At 44.5% G+C, this 22,076-nt stretch overlaps 1 protein-coding gene across 2 annotated transcripts in view; it reads right to left on the reverse strand.

The window, feature by feature from the left end:
- LOC135549517 (alpha-tubulin N-acetyltransferase 1-like) overlaps nucleotides 1-19,707 on the reverse strand; it is a 78,741-nt gene extending 59,034 nt beyond the window's left edge. For both annotated transcript variants that reach the window (XM_064979531.1, XM_064979530.1), the window contains exons 1-4: nucleotides 19,306-19,707; nucleotides 6,796-6,856; nucleotides 6,607-6,698; nucleotides 5,769-5,826 (exon numbers count right to left, since the gene is read on the reverse strand). In XM_064979531.1, coding sequence (XP_064835603.1) covers nucleotides 5,769-5,826; nucleotides 6,607-6,698; nucleotides 6,796-6,856; nucleotides 19,306-19,397 — 303 coding nt within the window. In that variant the 5' untranslated portion in view covers nucleotides 19,398-19,707. The remainder of the gene's footprint in view (nucleotides 1-5,768; nucleotides 5,827-6,606; nucleotides 6,699-6,795; nucleotides 6,857-19,305) is intronic.
- Between the last annotated feature and the right edge of the window lie 2,369 nt (nucleotides 19,708-22,076).

Consider the following 22,076-nt stretch of genomic DNA (forward strand, 5'->3'; position numbering starts at 1 on the left):
ATGATGCAGAGTTGTACTCAGTGTTGTGTTGTATTTGCACCCAAAAAAACATGTTTTTATTTTTATTTCACCAGGTAAGTTGACTGAGAACACATTCTCCTTTACAGCAACAACCTGGGGAATAGTTACAGGGGAGAGGAGGGGGGATGAATGAGCCAATTGTAAGCTGGGGATGATTAGGTGACCGTGATGGTATGAGGGACAGTTTGGGAATTTAGCCAGGTTAACACCCCTACTCTTACAATAAGTGCCATAGGATCTTTAGTGACAACAGAGTCAGGACACCCGTTTAACATCCCAACCGAAAGACAGCACCCTACACAGGGCAATATCCCCAATCACTGCCCTGGGGCAGAGCCGAGGAAATAGTGCCTCCTACTTGCCCTCCCAACACCACTTCCAGCAGCATCTGGTTGTATCGCTTTGTATTCAGGACATACAGAGAATTTATTTGACACATTTTTTGCAGTTTTACTTTAGTGCCTTATTGCAAATAGGATTTTTCTGTACAAGATTCCTTCTTTTCACTCTGTCATTTAGGTTAGTATTGTGGGAGTTCTCCTATCACAGCCATTAAACTCATGGCGAAATCCCTTAGTTGCCGGATAGCAAGGAAACTGCTGAGTTAGGAAGGACGCCTGTATCTATGTAGTGACTGAGTAGTGGTGAGCAATTAACATTATGTTCTATTGTTGTTATTAAACAACTAATTCACCATTGTAGTTAATTAATTTTTTAATTACTTGAATTCCATTTAGTTTGTTTTGTTTGTGAGCCCAATGCGCCATTTCTCTTGAGAGAAATCAAATCATTTACCAGATAAATCAACTTCAGGACTATGTGGGACGCTGGGCTGAAGGGAGTTGTAGTTTTCACTGAGCAAACATTCAATCTAGTTCAGCGTAGAAACGTGGTAATTAACGACAATGACCATAATACATGGATGCATAAGATGGGGGATACACTTTTACGCCTGCTACGTTAGGTTAGATACACAAAACAACGCATAAGAGACGAATGTACACAGTACAAAGACGAGAGAGAGAGGTATAAGTATGCCTTATCTACTTGGAAGAACTAGTAAAATGATTTTGTCAGACAACAATGCAGCATGCTAAGGTCTAGCTGAATAGGATGACAACAGACAGTACAGTATGGGGAGCACAGAGATAACGATGTCTGGCTGCTTGGATGCTACAGCATTAGCAGAGATGAGATGATGACAACAGACAGTACAGTATGGGGAGCACAGAGATAACGATGTCTGGCTGCTTGGATGCTACAGCATTAGCAGAGATGAGATGATGACAACAGACAGTACAGTATGGGGAGCACAGAGATAACGATGTCTGGCTGCTTGGATGCTACAGCATTAGCAGAGATGAGATGATGACAACAGACAGTACAGTATGGGGAGCACAGAGATAACGATGTCTGGCTGCTTGGATGCTACAGCATTAGCAGAGATGAGATGATGACAACAGACAGTACAGTATGGGGAGCACAGAGATAACGATGTCTGGCTGCTTGGATGCTACAGCATTAGCAGAGATGAGATGATGACAACAGACAGTACAGTATGGGGAGCACAGAGATAACGATGTCTGGCTGCTTGGATGCTACAGCATTAGCAGAGATGAGATGATGACAACAGACAGTACAGTATGGGGAGCACAGAGATAACGATGTCTGGCTGCTTGGATGCTACAGCATTAGCAGAGATGAGATGATGACAACAGACAGTACAGTATGGGGAGCACAGAGATAACGATGTCTGGCTGCTTGGATGCTACAGCATTAGCAGAGATGATGACAACAGACAGTACAGTATGGGGAGCACAGAGATAACGATGTCTGGCTGCTTGGATGCTACAGCATTAGCAGAGATGAGATGATGACAACAGACAGTACAGTATGGGGAGCACAGAGATAACAATGTCTGGCTGCTTGGATGCTACAGCATTAGCAGAGATGAGATGATGACAACAGACAGTACAGTATGGGGAGCACAGAGATAACGATGTCTGGCTGCTTGGATGCTACAGCATTAGCAGAGATGAGATGATGACAACAGACAGTACAGTATGGGGAGCACAGAGATAACGATGTCTGGCTGCTTGGATGCTACAGCATTAGCAGAGATGAGATGATGACAACAGACAGTACAGTATGGGGAGCACAGAGATAACGATGTCTGGCTGCTTGGATGCTACAGCATTAGCAGAGATGAGATGATGACAACAGACAGTACAGTATGGGGAGCACAGAGATAACGATGTCTGGCTGCTTGGATGCTACAGCATTAGCAGAGATGAGATGATGACAACAGACAGTACAGTATGGGGAGCACAGAGATAACGATGTCTGGCTGCTTGGATGCTACAGCATTAGCAGAGAGGAGATGACAACAGACAGTACAGTATGGGGAGCACAGAGATAACGATGTCTGGCTGATTGGATGCTACAGCATTAGCAGAGAGGAGATGACAACAGACAGTACAGTATGGGGAGCACAGAGATAACGATGTCTGGCTGATTGGATGCTACAGCATTAGCAGAGAGGAGATGACAACAGACAGTACAGTATGGGGAGCACAGAGATAACGATGTCTGGCTGATTGGATGCTACAGCATTAGCAGAGAGGAGATGACAACAGACAGTACAGTATGGGGAGCACAGAGATAACGATGTCTGGCTGCTTGGATGCTACAGCATTAGCAGAGATGAGATGATGACAACAGACAGTACAGTATGGGGAGCACAGAGATAACGATGTCTGGCTGATTCGTTGCAGAGATGATGACTTTAATAAGGAAATTTAATTTGTGTGTGTGGCAGGCAAATTTAAAAACGACTGATATATTTTAGAATTTCATAGTGATTGTCTACATTTCTATTGATGTTTACTCAATGTGGACCTAACAGAGACAATGGAATATTTTCAATGTTTTGGCAATTGAATGTACACAATTTTGGGATTTGGAATTTCCATTAAAAAAGACTCAAATTATTTATGTCATTTTTCCGTAATGCATTGAATGTTGAAAAAATATATATAAAATCGGGGGGAAAAAAAGCATGATTGTTTTTAAACAATTCAAACGAAATCGAACCAACCTAGAAAAGCACTAATCGCTCACCACTATGACTGGGTTATTGAAACACCATCCAAAGTGTAATTAATAACTTCACCATGCTCAAAGAGATATTCAATGTCTGCTCTTTAAAAATGTTTACCCATATACCAATAGGTCCCATTCTTTACGAGGCATTGGAAAACCTCCCTGGTCTTTGTGGTTGAATCTGTGTTTGAAATTCACTGGTCGACTGAGGGACCTTAGAGATAATTGTATGTGTGGGGGTACAGAGATGAAGCAGTCATTCAAAAAAAATCACGTTAAACACTGTTATTGCACACAGAGTCCATGAAACATATGTGACTTGTTCAAGCTGTTTTACTCCTGAACTTGTCCAGGCTTGTTATAACAAAGGCCTCGAATTGACTTATTGACTTAAAAGACATTTCATCTTTTCATTTGTAACAAAATAATAAACATAAACATAATTCTTCTTTAACATTATGGGGCATTGTGTGTAGGTCAGTGATTCCAAATGTCAATTGAATCCATTTTATATTCAAGCCATAACACTACAAAAATGTGTGTAAAGCCAAGGGGTGTGACTACTTCCTGAAGGCACTGTATACCCCAGCATTGATGGAATTGTGGGGTGAAATGATTATCTGATGTAACATATTGATGTAATAGATTAAAACATCAGCTATATCTGCCAGCTCTTAAATGACACGGTCGTTTAGGATTATTCACTGAATAGGTTGATTATTTGAACGTATTTAAAAGTTATTTGTGTATTTCCAGAACTGCTGTGGATTTCTTTGTTATTTTTTTGTATGACTATCTATAGGAGCTGTGTTTGCCGGTTAATGTGTTGTCTGTCAAGGCTTGTTTTTACTTGTTTTGTACACTAGAGGGCACTATATGTTGGGGTCAAGGGTCACTGGTCCCGTGCGTGTGTGTATAGGAAGGGTTTAGCACAGGTGAGAGGAGAGCACATGCAGTTGTTACCGTATCACAGAGGCAGCTTATAGAATGCACCTTTTCTATAGGAATATGTGTTTTGGAGCTATTTATATTTTATATACGCAATAAATGGGAAGTTCACCTGAAAAGAGTAGCGTTTGGAAAGCTGATTCTTGTGGCCGTGTCATGGACAGCGCTCTCCTAAGCCAGTGGCTTTTCATAGGACAATCGCCACTACATTATCTTTGCCAGTATATGGATATCAAGTCCTCAATATTTAAATTTTTACATTGTCTTAAATAAATCAATAATTTGGGTGGTGCTTCAGGTATGTTAATTTTCTATATACAGTAGATGATGGAATGATCACTGAAGCAGTCTGGAGGAACAGCTGAATTTAGAATCCTGACAGGACGTGACAGGACGTGACAGGACGTGACAGGACGTGACAGGACGTGACAGGACGTGACAGGACGTGACAGGACGTGACAGGACGTGACAGGACGTGTCACAAAGAGCCAACAGAGGCAACGTCCCATTAGACATTTGTTGGTTGATTCTCGTTGGTTCTTCAATTAATTGAGTAAAATACATATTTTCAGTCATTTTTCTATCCTTAGCAGAGGATTTATCGTATTAAAGTTACCTAAAATAATACAATAATTTGACCAATGCATTGAATTAATTAACCACAACGGTGGTGATAATATTGTAATGGAGTCTACTAGGGCTATGGTTATGTTATGTGTTTTCTGAGTATTTAGCTCAAATTCACTATGATTGTGTTTATTTTTCACTTTGAAGGTAAACTTTCTGTACTGATAATTCCCTCCCAGTCATTCCAAATGCGGAAACTTGTCCCTTGTAGTGATGAACGATTTTATATTTCTGAACGTTCGCTTGACCTGCTAGTCAGTCCAAAGCGGACATATTTGTATGCCTGACAATCAACAAATGTACATTGTTTAAAACACACGTTTACAAATCTAATTTCTGGCAGCTGCAATAAGTCCCCTACGCAGAACGAGACGTGAATGAGAGGCTTGTAGAATCTTGACTCTTTCATGTTTTCAGTTGATCGTTCGCCGGTAGGGAGGCCTGCGTGCTCCGGGCATTACCGACTCAAATGACAGCCTCAAATGTACTAAACTGAACGATTGGAAAAGATCAGAGTCAGTAAAATTAGAGACTTCCATCACTAGTCCCTTGTTGAATAGTGGCACAAAGGGTTATGGGATATTAGAATCCTTGTCTTAACCTGTATATTATTAACCTAGATCTATTGCTGCCTGGTATTGTGATGCAATAATTTCCATGGTAATGTAGAATGTTCAATTAAAATGATCATGCAATGGAATGCATTTCAGTTGAATCAACAAATCACAGCACATATTTTAATTCCTGCTTTGTTCCTATGGGTGTACTTGCAATGACCGCCAGTCCACCCATTATGACATCATTGACTTGAATGGGGACTCCCATTCTATTCATTCTATTTCTATGGCAGCATATGCTCCAATCAGGAGTGGAGGACATGCTTATTTGTTTTGCTATTCGAACAGTTATTATGGTAACCGTGATCATTTGGCTGATGAACTGATCACTCCCTCTTACTGAGTAAACGTTGCAAACAGGCAACACACTTTTGCGTTAATAGAAACAAAAACGTTTGCCTATGTTGCATCAAATACAGTGTGGAAAAACCAAATGAAGAAAGTGGGACTCACAAGCAGAAATAACTTCTTATAGCCAACCTTCAGAAACCCCACCGCAAGTCCCCTTCCTCTGTGTGCGTGGGGGGGGGGGAAGAGAGAGAGAGAGAGAGTCAAGCTGCTACATTGGAAGCAAGAGAAAGGCAGAAGTCATAAAATGACTCACTTAGTTTTCCATTGGAGTGAATTCCACTGACAGAAAGCAGAAGTAGTAAACAGGTAGTGTTGGTTTCAGCACCGTACAGTTTATCTACAAACTGCACCCTCTTCGTCACCTCACAACTCATTACAGAAACAAGGAAGTAAAGAAAGAAAAACATTCTGTGACAGTAGTGGACATGCCAAGGTGACCTTGAAAAGCTCTTGCTACTGTATCAGTGAACATTAGCTCATTCTTGAAACGACTTCCAAAAGAGAGGTCCGAACAGAAACAAGATGTACATGCATGTTCTGTTGTCGGATTCTGTTTGACGCTGGACAAAATGTCCTCGATAGTAGATGATTAAGTTTTCTAATGCAATCTGTGATGGGGAAATGAGGCTTTTTCCCATTCTAGTAATACTATTTCTATGTTCCAGAAGAGGATAGAAACAGAGAGCTGTGCATGCATGTTCTGTGATGAGTGAGTGAGTGAGTGAGTGAGTGAGTGAGTGAGTGAGTGAGGTAGGTAAGTAGGTAAATAAGTAAGTAGGTAGGTAAGTAAGTAAGTAGGTAGGTAGGTAGGTAGGTAGGTAGGTAGGTAGGTAGGTAGGTAGGTAGGTAGGTAGGTACTGTAGGTAGGTAGGTGGGTAAGGTAGGTAGGTATGTACAGTAGGTACAGTAGGTACGTAGGTACGTAGGTAGGTAGGGGTACCCATTGCTTTCTCCGTCCTTAAGCAGGTAGAGATGGTGTTTGTTGGTCTGCAGCTTGGACGCACTTGTGATTGGGGCTGTCAAATATTGGGCCTGGGGAAAGACAATAGAGTGAATGAAACCAGAGCCTACGGCAACACAAATAGGACACAGCACGAACCCAACCACCCACAGTAGCTTGGCTACACACCTTGGCTGAGGCTCTTCCAAGTTCATCAATGACTGCTGCAATTTGGGGTTGAGGATCTGACCTATATTAAAGAATTTTCAAAAAGAAAAGAGAGGAGAAATGTGAAGCGAGGAGATGGGGAGGTTGCATTCATTTCATACAGGAACCAATCAGGGACAGGTTTCCACACAGCGATGGAACTTCAGGCTTCCGAGTGCTTTAACACTAATTTTTCCAACAACGGCCGAAGACGTAACATGCTTTTCCCCAAAAAGACCAAGCAGGGAGGACAGTCACTAACTGTGTCGTTGAGGCGTGTGTTGATACTGATTGGATCCAAAGAAAAAAAGGCATAGCTGCTCTCAGATCAGCATTCTCCATTCAAAGTATTACCTTAACATTAGAATTATTCCACCTAGTGGCTGCACATATTGAGGCGGATTATTATAATACTTATCCAACAATCATATCCCAGCTGTTAGAGCAGGTCCTTTAAAACTCTAGGCGCCATTCTGCCTTCTCCCTACTGACATTCTGCCTTCTCCCTACTGACATTCTGCAGTCTCCCTACTGAAATTCTGCCTTCTCCCTACTGACATTCTGCCTTTTCCCTACTGACATTCTGCCTTTTCCCTACTGACATTCTGCCTTCTCCCTACTGACATTCTGCCTTCTCCCTACTGACATTCTGCAGTCTCCCTACTGACATTCTGCAGTCTCCCTACTGACATTCTGCCTTCTCCCTACTGACATTCTGCAGTCTCCCTACTGACATTCTGCCTTCTCCCTACTGACATTCTGCCTTCTCCCTACTGACATTCTGCCTTCTCCCTACTGACATTCTGCAGTCTCCCTACTGACATTCTGCCTTCTCCCTACTGACATTCTGCCTTCTCCCTACTGACATTCTGCCTTCTCCCTACTGACATTCTGCCTTCTCCCTACTGACATTCTGCCTTCTCCCTACTGACATTCTGCAGTCTCCCTACTGACATTCTGCCGTCTCCCTACTGACATTCTGCAGTCTCCCTACTGACATTCTGCAGTCTCCCTACTGACATTCTGCCTTCTCCCTACTGACATTCTGCCTTCTCCCTACTGACATTCTGCCTTCTCCCTACTGACATTCTGCAGTCTCCCTACTGACATTCTGCCTTCTCCCTACTGACATTCTGCAGTCTCCCTACTGACATTCTGCCTTCTCCCTACTGACATTCTGCCTTCTCCCTACTGACATTCTGCAGTCTCCCTACTGACATTCTGCCTTCTCCCTACTGACATTCTGCAGTCTCCCTACTGACATTTTGCCTTCTCCCTACTGACATTCTGCCGTCTCCCTACTGACATTCTGCCTTCTCCCTACTGACATTCTGCCTTCTCCCTACTGCCATTCTGCCGTCTCCCTACTGACATTCTGCCTTCTCCCTACTGACATTCTGCCGTCTCCCTACTGACATTCTGCCGTCTCCCTACTGACATTCTGCCGTCTCCCTACTGACATTCTGCAGTCTCCCTACTGACATTCTGCAGTCTCCCTACTGACATTCTGCCTTCTCCCTACTGACATTCTGCAGTCTCCCTACTGACATTCTGCAGTCTCCCTACTGACATTCTGCCTTCTCCCTACTGACATTCTGCCTTCTCCCTACTGACATTCTGCCTTCTCCCTACTGACATTCTGCCTTCTCCCTACTGACATTCTGCCTTCTCCCTACTGACATTCTGCCTTCTCCCTACTGACATTCTGCAGTCTCCCTACTGACATTCTGCCGTCTCCCTACTGACATTCTGCCTTCTCCCTACTGACATTCTGCCTTCTCCCTACTGACATTCTGCCTTCTCCCTACTGACATTCTGCAGTCTCCCTACTGACATTCTGCCTTCTCCCTACTGACATTCTGCCTTCTCCCTACTGACATTCTGCCTTCTCCCTACTGACATTCTGCCTTCTCCCTACTGACATTCTAGTCTCCCTACTGACATTCTGCAGTCTCCCTACTGCCATTCTGCCTTCTCCCTACAGACATTCTGCAGTCTCCCTACTGCCATTCTGCCTTCTCCCTACTGACATTCTGCAGTCTCCCTACTGACATTCTGCCTTCTCCCTACTGACATTCTGCAGTCTCCCTACTGACATTCTGCCGTCTCCCTACTGATATTCTGCAGTCTCCCTACTGACATTCTAGTCTCCCTACTGACATTCTAGTCTCCCTACAGACATTTTGCCTTCTCCCTACTGACATTCTGCCTTCTCCCTACTGACATTCTAGTCTCCCTACTGACATTTTGCCTTCTCCCTACTGACATTCTAGTCTCCCTACTGACATTCTGCCTTCTCCCTACTGACATTCTGCCTTCTCCCTACTGCCATTCTGCAGTCTCCCTACTGACATTCTGCCTTCTCCCTACTGACATTCTGCCTTCTCCCTACTGACATTCTGCCTTCTCCCTACTGACATTCTGCAGTCTCCCTACTGACATTCTGCCGTCTCCCTACTGACATTCTGCCTTCTCCCTACTGACATTCTGCCTTCTCCCTACTGACATTCTGCCTTCTCCCTACTGACATTCTGCCTTCTCCCTACTGACATTCTGCAGTCTCCCTACTGACATTCTGCCTTCTCCCTACTGACATTCTGCCTTCTCCCTACTGACATTCTGCAGTCTCCCTACTGACATTCTGCCTTCTCCCTACTGACATTCTGCCTTCTCCCTACTGACATTCTGCCTTCTCCCTACTGACATTCTGCCGTCTCCCTACTGATATTCTGCAGTCTCCCTACTGACATTCTAGTCTCCCTACTGACATTCTAGTCTCCCTACAGACATTTTGCCTTCTCCCTACTGACATTCTAGTCTCCCTACTGACATTCTAGTCTCCCTACTGACATTTTGCCTTCTCCCTACTGACATTCTAGTCTCCCTACTGACATTCTGCCTTCTCCCTACTGACATTCTAGTCTCCCTACTGACATTCTAGTCTCCCTACTGACATTCTGCCTTCTCCCTACTGACATTCTAGTCTCCCTACTGACATTTTGCCTTCTCCCTACTGACATTCTGCAGTCTCCCTACTGACATTCTAGTCTCCCTACTGACATTTTGCCTTCTCCCTACTGACATTCTAGTCTCTCTACTGACATTCTGCCTTCTCCCTACTGACATTCTAGTCTCCCTACTGACATTCTGCCTTCTCCCTACTGACATTCTAGTCTCCCTACTGACATTCTGCCTTCTCCCTACTGACATTCTAGTCTCCCTACTGACATTCTAGTCTCCCTACTGACATTTTGCCTTCTCCCTACTGACATTCTGCCTTCTCCCTACTGACATTCTAGTCTCCCTACTGACATTCTAGTCTCCCTACTGACATTCTGCCTTCTCCCTACTGACATTCTGCAGTCTCCCTACTGACATTCTGCCTTCTCCCTACTGCCATTCTGCAGTCTCCCTACTGACATTCTGCCTTCTCCCTACTGACATTCTGCCTTCTCCCTACTGACATTCTGCCTTCTCCCTACTGACATTCTGCCTTCTCCCTACTGACATTCTGCCTTCTCCCTACTGACATTCTGCCTTCTCCCTACTGACATTTTGCCTTCTCCCTACTGACATTTTGCCTTCTCCCTACTGACATTTTGCCTTCTCCCTACTGACGTCTCCCTACTGACATTCTGCAGACTCCCTACTGACATTCTGCCTTCTCCCTACTGACATTCCGCCTTCTCCCTACTGACATTCTGCCTTCTCCCTACTGACATTCTGCAGTCTCCCTACTGACATTCTGCAGTCTCCCTACTGACATTCTGCCTTCTCCCTACTGACATTCTGCCTTCTCCCTACTGACATTCTGCCTGCTCCCTACTGACATTCTGCCTTCTCCCTACTGACATTCTGCCTTCTCCCTACTGACATTCTGCCTTCTCCCTACTGACATTCTGCCTTCTCCCTACTGACATTCTGCCTTCTCCCTACTGACATTCTGCCTTCTCCCTACTGACATTCTAGTCTCCCAACTGACATTCTAGTCTCCCTACTGACATTTTGCCTTCTCCCTACTGACATTCTGCAGTCTCCCTACTGACATTCTGCAGTCTCCCTACTGACATTCTGCCTTCTCCCTACTGACATTCCGCCTTCTCCCTACTGACATTCTGCAGTCTCCCTACTGACATTCTGCAGTCTCCCTACTGACATTCTGCCTTCTCCCTACTGACATTCTGCCTTCTCCCTACTGACATTCTGCCTTCTCCCTACTGACATTCTGCCTTCTCCCTACTGACATTCTGCCTTCTCCCTATTGACATTCTGCCTTCTCCCTACTGACATTCTGCCTTCTCCCTACTGACATTCTGCCTTCTCCCTACTGACATTCTGCCTTCTCCCTACTGACATTCTGCCTTCTCCCTACTGACATTCTGCCTTCTCCCTACTGACATTCTGCCTTCTCCCTACTGACATTCTGCCTTCTCCCTACTGACATTCTAGTCTCCCTACTGACATTCTAGTCTCCCTACTGACATTTTGCCTTCTCCCTACTGACATTCTGCAGTCTCCCTACTGACATTCTGCAGTCTCCCTACTGACATTCTGCAGTCTCCCTACTGACATTCTAGTCTCCCTACTGACATTCTAGTCTCCCTACTGACATTCTGCAGTCTCCCTACTGACATTCTGCAGTCTCCCTACTGACATTCTGCAGTCTCCCTACTGACATTCTGCAGTCTCCCTACTGACATTCTGCAGTCTCCCTACTGACATTCTGCAGTCTCCCTACTGACATTCTGCCGTCTCCCTACTGACATTCTGCCGTCTCCCTACTGACATTCTGCCGTCTCCCTACTGACATTCTGCCTTCTCCCTACTGACATTCTAGTCTCCCTACTGACATTCTAGTCTCCCTACTGACATTTTGCCTTCTCCCTACTGACATTCTGCAGTCTCCCTACTGACATTCTAGTCTCCCTACTGACATTTTGCCTTCTCCCTACTGACATTCTGCAGTCTCCCTACTGACATTCTGCAGTCTCCCTACTGACATTCTGCCTTCTCCCTACTGGCATTCTGCAGTCTCCCTACTGACATTCTGCAGTCTCCCTACTGACATTCTGCAGTCTCCCTACTGACATTCTGCAGTCTCCCTACTGACATTCTGCCTTCTCCCTACTGACATTCTGCCTTCTCCCTACTGACATTCTGCCTTCTCCCTACTGACATTCTGCAGTCTCCCTACTGACATTCTGCAGTCTCCCTACTGACATTCTGCAGTCTCCCTACTGACATTCTGCCTTCTCCCTACTGACATTCTGCAGTCTCCCTATTGACATTCTGCAGTCTCCCTACTGACATTCTGCCTTGTCCCTACTGACATTCTGCCTTCTCCCTACTGACATTCTGCAGTCTCCCTACTGACATTCTGCAGTCTCTTTACTGACATTCTGCCGTCTCCCTACAGCCGTCGGCCACTCTGCCCTCTCCCTACAGCCGTCAGCCCTCTCCCTACAGCCCTCTCCCTACAGCCGGCAGCCCTCTCCCTACAGCCGGCAGCCCTCTCCCTACAGCCGGCGGCCACTCTGCCCTCTCCCTACAGTCGTCGGCCACTCTGCCCTCTCCCTACAGCCGTCGTCCACTCTGCCCTCTCCCTACAGCCGTCGGCCACTCTGCCCTCTCCCTACAGCCGTCGGCCACTCTGCCCTCTCCCTACAGCCGTCGGCCACTCTGCCCTCTCCCTACAGCCGTCGGCCACTCTGCCCTCTCCCTACAGCCGGCAGCCCTCTCCCTACAGCCGGCAGCCCTCTCCCTACAGCCGGCGGCCACTCTGCCCTCTCCCTACAGTCGTCGGCCACTCTGCCCTCTCCCTACAGCCGTCGGCCACTCTGCCCTCTCCCTACAGCCGTCGGCCACTCTGCCCTCTCCCTACAGCCGTCGGCCACTCTGCCCTCTCCCTACAGCCGTCGGCCACTCTGCAGTCTCCCTACAGCCGTCGGCCATTCTGCCGTCTCCCTACAGCCGGCAGCCCTCTCCCTACAGCCGGCAGCCCTCTCCCTACAGCCGGCAGCCCTCTCCCTACAGCCGGCAGCCCTCTCCCTACAGCCGGCAGCCCTCTCCCCCTACAGCCGGCAGCCCTCTCCCTACAGCCGGCAGCCACTCTGCCCTCTCCCTACAGCCGTCGGCCATTCCGCCCTCTCCCTACAGTAGTCGGCCACTCTGCCCTCTCCCTACAGCCGTCGGCCACTCTGCCCTCTCCCTACAGCCGGCAGCCCTCTCCCTACAGCCGGCGGCCCTCTCCCTACAGCCGGCGGCCACTCTGCCCTCTCCCTACAGCCGGCAGCCCTCTCCCTACAGCCGGCAGCCCTCTCCCTACAGCCGGCAGCCCTCTCCCTAAAGCCACCAGCCACTCTGCCCTCTCCCTACAGTAGTCAGCCACTCTGCCCTCTCCCTACAGTAGTCAGCCACTCTGCCCTCTCCCTACAGTAGTCAGCCACTCTGCCCTCTCCCTACAGCCGTCGGCCATTCTGCAGTCTCGCTACAGCCGTCAGCCATTCTGCAGTCTCTCTACAGCCGTCACCTATTCCACAGTCCCGCAGACCATGTGTAACCATGCCACCCCAGAACCTTGAAATTCGGCTTTTTCACCTGCGGGATCGCCTGAGACCAACAACCCAGACAGATGGTTAAACTGAGGAATATTTTTGTCTGTAATAAAGCTTTTTGGTGGGGAAAAACTAATTTTGAATGGCTCCCAAGTGGGTGGGCCACCCTTGACTGCTCCCCTGCCCATTCATGTGAAATCCATAGATTAGGGTCTAATGAATATATTTCAATGAACTGATTTCATATACAGTGCCTTGCGAAAGTATTCGGCCCCCTTGAACTTTGCGACCTTTTGCCACATTTCAGGCTTCAAACATAAAGATATAAAACTGTATTTTTTTGTGAAGAATCAACAACAAGTGGGACACAATCATGAAGTGGAACGACATTTATTGGATATTTCAAACTTTTTTAACAAATCAAAAACTGAAAAATTGGGCGTGCATAATTATTCAGCCCCTTTACTTTCAGTGCAGCAAACTCTCTCCAGAAGTTCAGTGAGGATCTCTGAATGATCCAATGTTGACCTAAATGACTAATGATGATAAATACAATCCACCTGTGTGTAATCAAGTCTCCGTATAAATGCACCTGCACTGTGATAGTCTCAGAGATCCGTTAAAAGCGCAGAGAGCATCATGAAGAACAAGGAACACACCAGGCAGGTCCGAGATACTGTTGTGAAGAAGTTTAAAGCCGGATTTGGATACAAAAAGATTTCCCAAGCTTTAAACATCCCAAGGAGCACTGTGCAAGCGATAATATTGAAATGGAAGGAGTATCAGACCACTGCAAATCTACCAAGACCTGGCCGTCCCTCAACTTTCAGCTCATACAAGGAGAAGACTAATCAGAGATGCAGCCAAGAGGCCCATGATCACTCTGGATGAACTGCAGAGATCTACAGCTGAGGTGGGAGACTCTGTCCATAGGACAACAATCAGTTGTATATTGCACAAATCTGGCCTTTATGGAAGAGTGGCAAGAAGAAAGCCATTTCTTAAAGATATCCATAAAAAGTGTTGTTTAAAGTTTGCCACAAGCCACCTGGGAGACACGCCAAACATGTGGAAGAAGGTGCTCTGGTCAGATGAAACCAAAATTGAACTTTTTGGCAACAATGCAAAACATTATGTTTGGCGTAAAAGCAACACAGCTCATCAACCACAACACACCATCCCCACTGTCAAACATGGTGGTGGCAGCATCATGGTTTGGGCCTGCTTTTCTTCAGCAGAGACAGGGAAGATGGTTAAAATTGATGGGAAGATGGATGGAGCCAAATACAGGACCATTCTGGAAGAACCTGATGGAGTCTGGGACGGAGATTTGTCTTCCAACAAGACAATGATCCAAAACATAAAGCAAAATCTACAATGGAATGGTTCAAAAATAAACATATCCAGGTGTTAGAATGGCCAAGTCAAAGTCCAGACCTGAATCCAATCGAGAATCTGTGGAAAGAACTGAAAACTGCTGTTCACAAATGCACTCCATCCAACCTCACTGAGCTCGAGATGTTTTGCAAGGAGGAATGGGAAAAAATGTCAGTCTCTCGATGTGCAAAACTGATAGACATACCCCAAGCGACTTACAGCTGTAATCGCAGAAAAAGGTGGCGCTACAAAGTATTAACTTAAGGGGGCTGAATAATTTTGCACGCCCAATTTTTCCAGTTTTTGATTTGTTAAAAAAGTTTGAAATATCCAATAAATGTCGTTCCACTTCATGATTGTGTCCCACTTGTTGTTGATTCTTCACAGAAAAATACAGTTTTATATCTTTATGTTTGAAGCCTGAAATGTGGCAAAAGGTCGCAAAGTTCAAGGGGGCCGAATACTTTCGCAAGGCACTGTATGAACTGTAACTCAGTAAAATCGTTGAAATTGTTGCATGTTGCATTTATATTCTTGTTCAGTATATATACAGGGCCTTCGGAAAGTATTCATACCCTGGACTTTTTTTCACATTTTGTTAGGTTTCAGCCTTATTCTAAAATGGATTAAATAGTTTTATTCCCTCATCAATCCAGACACACACACAATACCTTATAATGACAAAGCATAGACTGTTATTTTTTATACTAATTCATTAAAAATACAAAACCTGAAATAATAAATTTACATAATTATTCAGACCCTTTACTCAGTACTTTGTTGAAGCACCTTTGGCAGCGATTACAGCCTCGAGTCTTCTTGGGTATGATGCTACAAGCTTGGCACGCCTGTATTTGGGGAGTGTCTCCCATTCTTCTCTGCAGATCCTCTCAAGCTCTGTCAGGTTGGATGCGGAACGTTGCTGCACAGATATTTTCAGGTCTCTTCATAGATGTTTGATAGGGTTTAAGTCCGGGCTCTGGCTGTGCCACTCGAAGACATTCAGAGACTTATCCAGAAGCCACTCCTGCGTTGTCTATGCTGTGTGCTTAGGGTCGTTGTCCTGTTGAAAGGTGAACCTTCGCCCCAGTCTGAGGTCCTGAGCGCTCTGGAGAAGCTTTTCATGAAGGATCTCTCTGTACTTTGCTCCGTTCATCTTTGCCTTGATCCTGACTAGTCTCCCAGTCCCTGCTGCTGAAAATCATCCCCACAGCATGATGCTGCCACCACCATGCTTCACCGTAGGGATGATGTCAGGTTTCCTCCAGATGTGACACTTGGCATTCAGGCCAGAGTTCAATCTTGGTTTCATCAGACCTGAAAATCTTGTTTCTCATGGTCTGAGTCTTTAGGTGCCTTTTGGAAAACTCCAAGCGGGCCGCCATGTGCCTTTTACTGAGGAATGGCTTCCGTCTGGCCACTCTACCATAAAGGCCTGATTGGTGGAGTGCTGCAGAGATGGTTGTCCTTCTGGAAGGTTCTCCCATCTTCACAGAGGAACTCTAAACCTCTGTCAGAGTGACCATCAGGTTCTTGGTTGCCTCCCTGACCAAGACCTTTCTCCCAGACTGCTCAGTTTGGATGATCAAGCTCTAAGAAGAGTCTTGTTGGTTCCAAACTGCTTCCATTAAACTGCTTCCATTAAAGAATGATGGAGGCCACTGTGTTCTTGGAGAACTTCAATGCTGCAGAAATGTGTTGGTATCCTTCCCCAGATCTGTGCCTCGACACAATCCTGTCTTGGAGGTCTACGGACAATTCCTTCGAACTCATGGCTTGGTTTTTGCTCTGACATGCACTGTCAACTGTGAGACCTTATGTTTATGTCTATGTTTAGCGGAGATCTTCGGCGTATAAAGTGACTCAATAGGGAGGGAAAAAACAGTGACTCAGTAGCTGTTCCATGAGTGGTCTGAGGCAGTCGGTAAATAACGAGAGTTTTCAAGTACCATTTTAGTATTGACGGTTTCGGGAAAACAGCTCTGAGATTCAACAATGCTCCTGTGAAGGTTATAACGATTAACTCAGCGCTAAGATGTGAAGGTTATAACGATTAACTCAGCGCTAAGATGTGAAGGTTATAACGATTAACTCAGCGCTAAGATGTGAAGGTTATAACGATTAACTCAGCGCTAAGATGTGAAGGTTATAACGATTAACTCAGCGCTAAGATGTGAAGGTTATAACGATTAACTCAGCGCTAAGATGTGAAGGTTATAACGATTAACTCAGCGCTAAGATGTGAAGGTTATAACGATTAACTCAGCGCTAAGATGTGAAGGTTATAACGATTAACTCAGCGCTAAGATGTGAAGGTTATAACGATTAACTCAGCGCTAAGATGTGAAGGTTATAACGATTAACTCAGCGCTAAGATGTGAAGGTTATAACGATTAACTCAGCGCTAAGATGTGAAGGTTATAACGATTAACTCAGCGCTAAGATGTGAAGGTTATAACGATTAACTCAGCGCTAAGATGTGAAGGTTATAACGATTAACTCAGCGCTAAGATGTGAAGGTTATAACGATTAACTCAGCTAAGATGTGAAGGTTATAACGATTAACTCAGCGCTAAGATGTGAAGGTTATAACGATTAACTCAGCGCTAAGATGTGAAGGTTATAACGATTAACTCAGCGCTAAGATGTGAAGGTTATAACGATTAACTCAGCGCTAAGATGCTTTTGGGAAACCAGGCCCCGCGCCTCAGGATCTGCGCATTACGAGATGTCGACGATGAGTATGACGGGTCTGCACTCCGAACGCCTCGATCACACCGACAGCATCATTGCATTTTTTTGGTACACCAGAATGACATTCATTTCCAATGAAACGTTGTGTTTGCCTTGCAGCATTACGTTCTTTGTGGTGTTGGATTTATGGAACGTAAGCATCAGACTGTATGTGTAGACGGGCTTGACAAAAACGGTAGCAGAAGGTGAATGTTTAACTGTTGTTGCACACACATCCAGATGATGCTGCGTACTATTTTGTGCAGTGCCGCCGTCGGTGTGATTGAGGCGTAATGCCCAGGAAGCTCAGATTCAAATTCCCATTAAAAAGCTTTGCAAGCATTTTAATAATGTCAAAATAAGTTATTTACTTACCAAATATGGAGTTTCGCTGAGCAACTTTATTTATCCCCGTTACAGCCGGTATGTACTTCCAATTTATACCTTTTTTTGGAAGTGAATTCTGGCCGTAATGGCAGTAAATGAAAATAGTTGCTCAGCAAAACTCCACATTTGGTGAGAAATATATGCTGACATTAAAACGCTTGCAGAGACGTCTAATGGGAGTTTGAATTGGAGCTTCCTGGGCATTAGAGACATGTGGGCGGCAGGTAGCCTAGTGGTTAGAGCGTTGGACTAATAACTGAAAGGTTGCAAAAATCGAATCTCCGAGCTGATAAGGTCTGTCGTTCTGCCCCTGAACAAGGCAGTTAACCCACTGTTCCTAGGCAGTCATTGAAAATAAGAATTTGTTCTTAACTGACTTGCCTAGTTAAATAAAGGGAAGAAAAAAATATATATTCTAACATTTTGACTATTTTGGATAAAAGATCACTGAGCAGTATGAAACACTAGGCTACCATATTAGACCAATACTTTAAAATACACTTGAGATCAATAGAGCCCCACAGTGGAGGCGTCATAATGCCCAAACCTAGCGGTCAAACAGGGAAATGGTTCCAAGCGTTTTCCCATTATTCATTTTTCCAAAAGGGAATTTTAGAAACACTTATAATAAGGGCTGTGTTTCGTGTAGGCTTACCCCGGAGTGACGTTTTGATAACCATGAAAATCTCTCTTGGACAAGGTGACTTATCAATACATTTGGCTCTATTTATTCCCTGATTCGAAAATGCTAATTATAATCAAAGTAGACATCATGCAAGTGTAACAGTATAGTGTAACAGTATAGACTTCTACGTCCGTCCCCCCTACATATAGGCTTCATAGCCAGTGTGTCACTTTGCATTAGCATGCTGGGGAAGGGATTGAATGATTAGTAGAAACTCGGACATTTCTGACTTGCTAACTTTTTGAATGCGGCATGTGTATTTCAAGCAGTTCAGCGAGTCTGAAATTTCCTTTTCTTGTGGTGCTTTCAATACAACTGGGAACTCGAGAGAAAACATTAGGTTAAATTCACATTGTACCTTCAGTTCGGAAAGTCAGTTTTATAAAGATGCACAAGTTTCTGACTTGGAATTCCCGAATTGCTGACAATTCAAGACGATTTTTCACAGTTGTCTTAAAAACACACTGAAGTCTAAAGTCGGAGATTTCCTAAATCCCAGTTGTTTTTAACGCTCCGCTAGTTCAGACTAGCACATGAACACCGCATATCGATACACTATTGACGTCATGCACAACTGTATTGGGTTGACAGGGCGGATGCTCTCTGCAATCATGTTGAAAAGAACATCACATGTAGCCAGACGTCGTAAACTTTGCTTCAAAACTTTAAAAAAAATGCATATAATCTGCCAAATGAAAATAATTATGCTAAATGAAAAGCTTTTCTGGCTGCTGAAAACGATAAGCCTAACGTTACCTTCCCAGCGATTTTCCACCTGCAATTAGGTTTTGGTCCAAAACTGTAATCGTTTCAGGGAAAAGATGGTTTACATCAAAAGTGGTTTCCATATTCTTTGAAAGGCGGCTATCTCGGAGTATAAAAACAGTTTTCCCGCAGGTGTTACTGCTCGCTAACGTGGGGGTAGGCTAGCCAGCTAGAGATTTCGGCTAAACAATATCACTGCTGTTAGCAAAGCTAACTAACGACGATTACAACATTGGCCACTGAAGACACACAGCAATTGCAAGATGATTTTACAGTCACTAAAAACCATGTTATCAATTGCCTACGAGCTACAGTATCAAAACGCCGACCAAGCAGTGGTAATAATGTATCAATCCTGTCCGTCTATCCATTGTGTGTCTGCTGTGGACTGGAGCCACTCCCAGGTTACCCAAAACCATAGTACAACCAAAAAACACGGCCCACCATTTTCTGAAAACCTAGTCTACTAAAAACGTTCAAAATTCAAAACATGTAAATTTAACAGTCGCAACATACACAAGACTTTCAAATGTTTCGATTGAAAATCCGTATTAGTTCGTGTGACGCAGCCTGAAATTAAATGTGTGCATTTATACATTGCACTACGGTAAATGTTTCCGGGCTCTCATTGTTCGATAACGTGGTTAGGAAAGCCAATGTGAACAAGCCCAGAGCATTCTAACATTCGCACCTGTTCTCTGTCGTCAAAGGTCGCTGCAAGATGCTATTTAGTTTGTTTGTTGATAGACTGTCGGGTAAGGGGTTATTGTCTGTCCACAAAAAAACAAAAACATAATACAGTAGTGTTTGTTTCCACAAACTATAAAGTCAAGTGTATCCATTTAGCATAGGCAAAGGGATTGTCAATCTGAGACTAAATTATTTAATTATATAGTGATATGTAATATAATTGATAAAGGCCTTACTGTATCAAGCCAATGCACCAGCAACTGCCTGACTGATGTCATAATATTGCTTATTGCAGATGAGCAGGCACCTAGAATGTGTTATTGCTCTGTTCTATATTGTGGCAGGAGCCCTTAGCCATGTCAGTAAAAAAAATGACATTTGAGGTGGTATACTCCTCAATCATCAAAGACGTTGTCCCCCCAGTGACCGTACGTACATTTCCCAACCAGAAGCCATGGATTACAGGTAACATTCGCACCTGCCGCTTTCAAGGAGTGGGACACTAATCCGGACGCTTATAAGAAATCCCGCTATGCCCTCAGAGAAACCATCAAACAGGCAAAACCAGTCAATATAACAGAGTTGAAGAGTAAAGTTATTCATTTTCTGAGTCCCAAGTGACACTCTATTCCCTGTATAGTGCATTACTTTTGACCAGAGCCCCTATTGGTAGTGCACCGTTTAGGCAATAGGATGCCATTTGGGACGTATCTGATGAGTCGAGGTATCATTACAGCCTACTCACCCAGAGTTGGAACATCTAAAACTGTAAAAGATCAGCCTCCTCACCTCCCCTACATAGGAAGCCCTTCCCTGCATTCAAATTACAAATGACCTAGTTGCCTCATGTTCGCAATGTTATTCATATTTTTCATAATTTAATAATTAATCAACAATTATTTATTTATTTTTACGCTGAAATCCAGTGTTTCTTTGTCAAACTGTTTTGTTCTATTTCAGTCTTCTGTGATGTATATAGAGTGTAATATTGGGATTCAAACTCAATGTAATACATTTCCACTCTATATCTGACATGGTACAGGTGTCTTCTTTTTGTTAAGCCCATAGCCATGTGTCTGAGGTGTTTACTTTTGTTTCAAAGTAGATTTGTTTAAGACTACCAAGAAACACTCCTGTGTGACCATGATTTAGCCCACGGCAGTAGCAGGTTAAAATATAACATGTATTCATTTATGCATGGTAGGGTATGTTTTAGCATTTTAGCTAACTTTTCACTTCCTCCTTAGTCAGTGTGCAAAATTGTGTGTTTAGTGTCAACTCACAAATTGGGTATAATTCAGATGATGACGACAGAGACAAAATGTTCTAAATATCTAGAATATTCTCAGGTTTGGACAAAATTATAATAATTGCACATACAAAATAAAAACATGAAGTCAGTTGTTTCCAATTTTGGATTTCACAGCATTGCAATAGTTAAGTTTAACGTTGTAATGTCAGGTGCACAAGTACAGTGAAATGTCTTTCTTGTAGCTCTAAACCCAACAACGCAGCAATCAATAACAATGGAGTATAGCGGTGATGTGTCATTCAGGGAAGGTGGGGCAAAGCCTGTTTAGCTAAACACATATATATACACATATATGAGCTTTGTCTCAGGATGGTAAGTTGGTGGTTGAAGATATCCCTCGAGTGGTGTGGGGGCTGTGCTTTGGCAAAGTGGGTGGGGTTATATCCTTCCTGTTTGGCCCTGTCCGGGGGTGTCCTCGGATGGGGCCACAGTGTCTCCTGACCCCTCCTGTCTCAGCCTCCAGTATTTATGCTGCAGTAGTTTATGTGTCGGGGGGCTGGGGTCAGTTTGTTATATCTGGAGTACTTCTCCTGTCCAATTCGGTGTCCTGTGTGAATCTAAGTGTGCGTTCTCTAATTCTCTCCTTCTCTCTCTTTCTCTCTCTCGGAGAACCTGAGCCCTAGGACCATGCCCCAGGACTACCTGACATGATGACTCCTTGCTGTCCCCAGTCCACCTGGCCGTGCTGTTGCTCCAGTTTCAACTGTTCTGCCTTATTATTATTCAACCATGCTGGTCATTTATGAACATTTGAACATCT

Source organism: Oncorhynchus masou, chromosome 12, assembly GCF_036934945.1.
Source record: "Oncorhynchus masou masou isolate Uvic2021 chromosome 12, UVic_Omas_1.1, whole genome shotgun sequence".
NCBI lineage: Eukaryota > Metazoa > Chordata > Actinopteri > Salmoniformes > Salmonidae > Oncorhynchus > Oncorhynchus masou.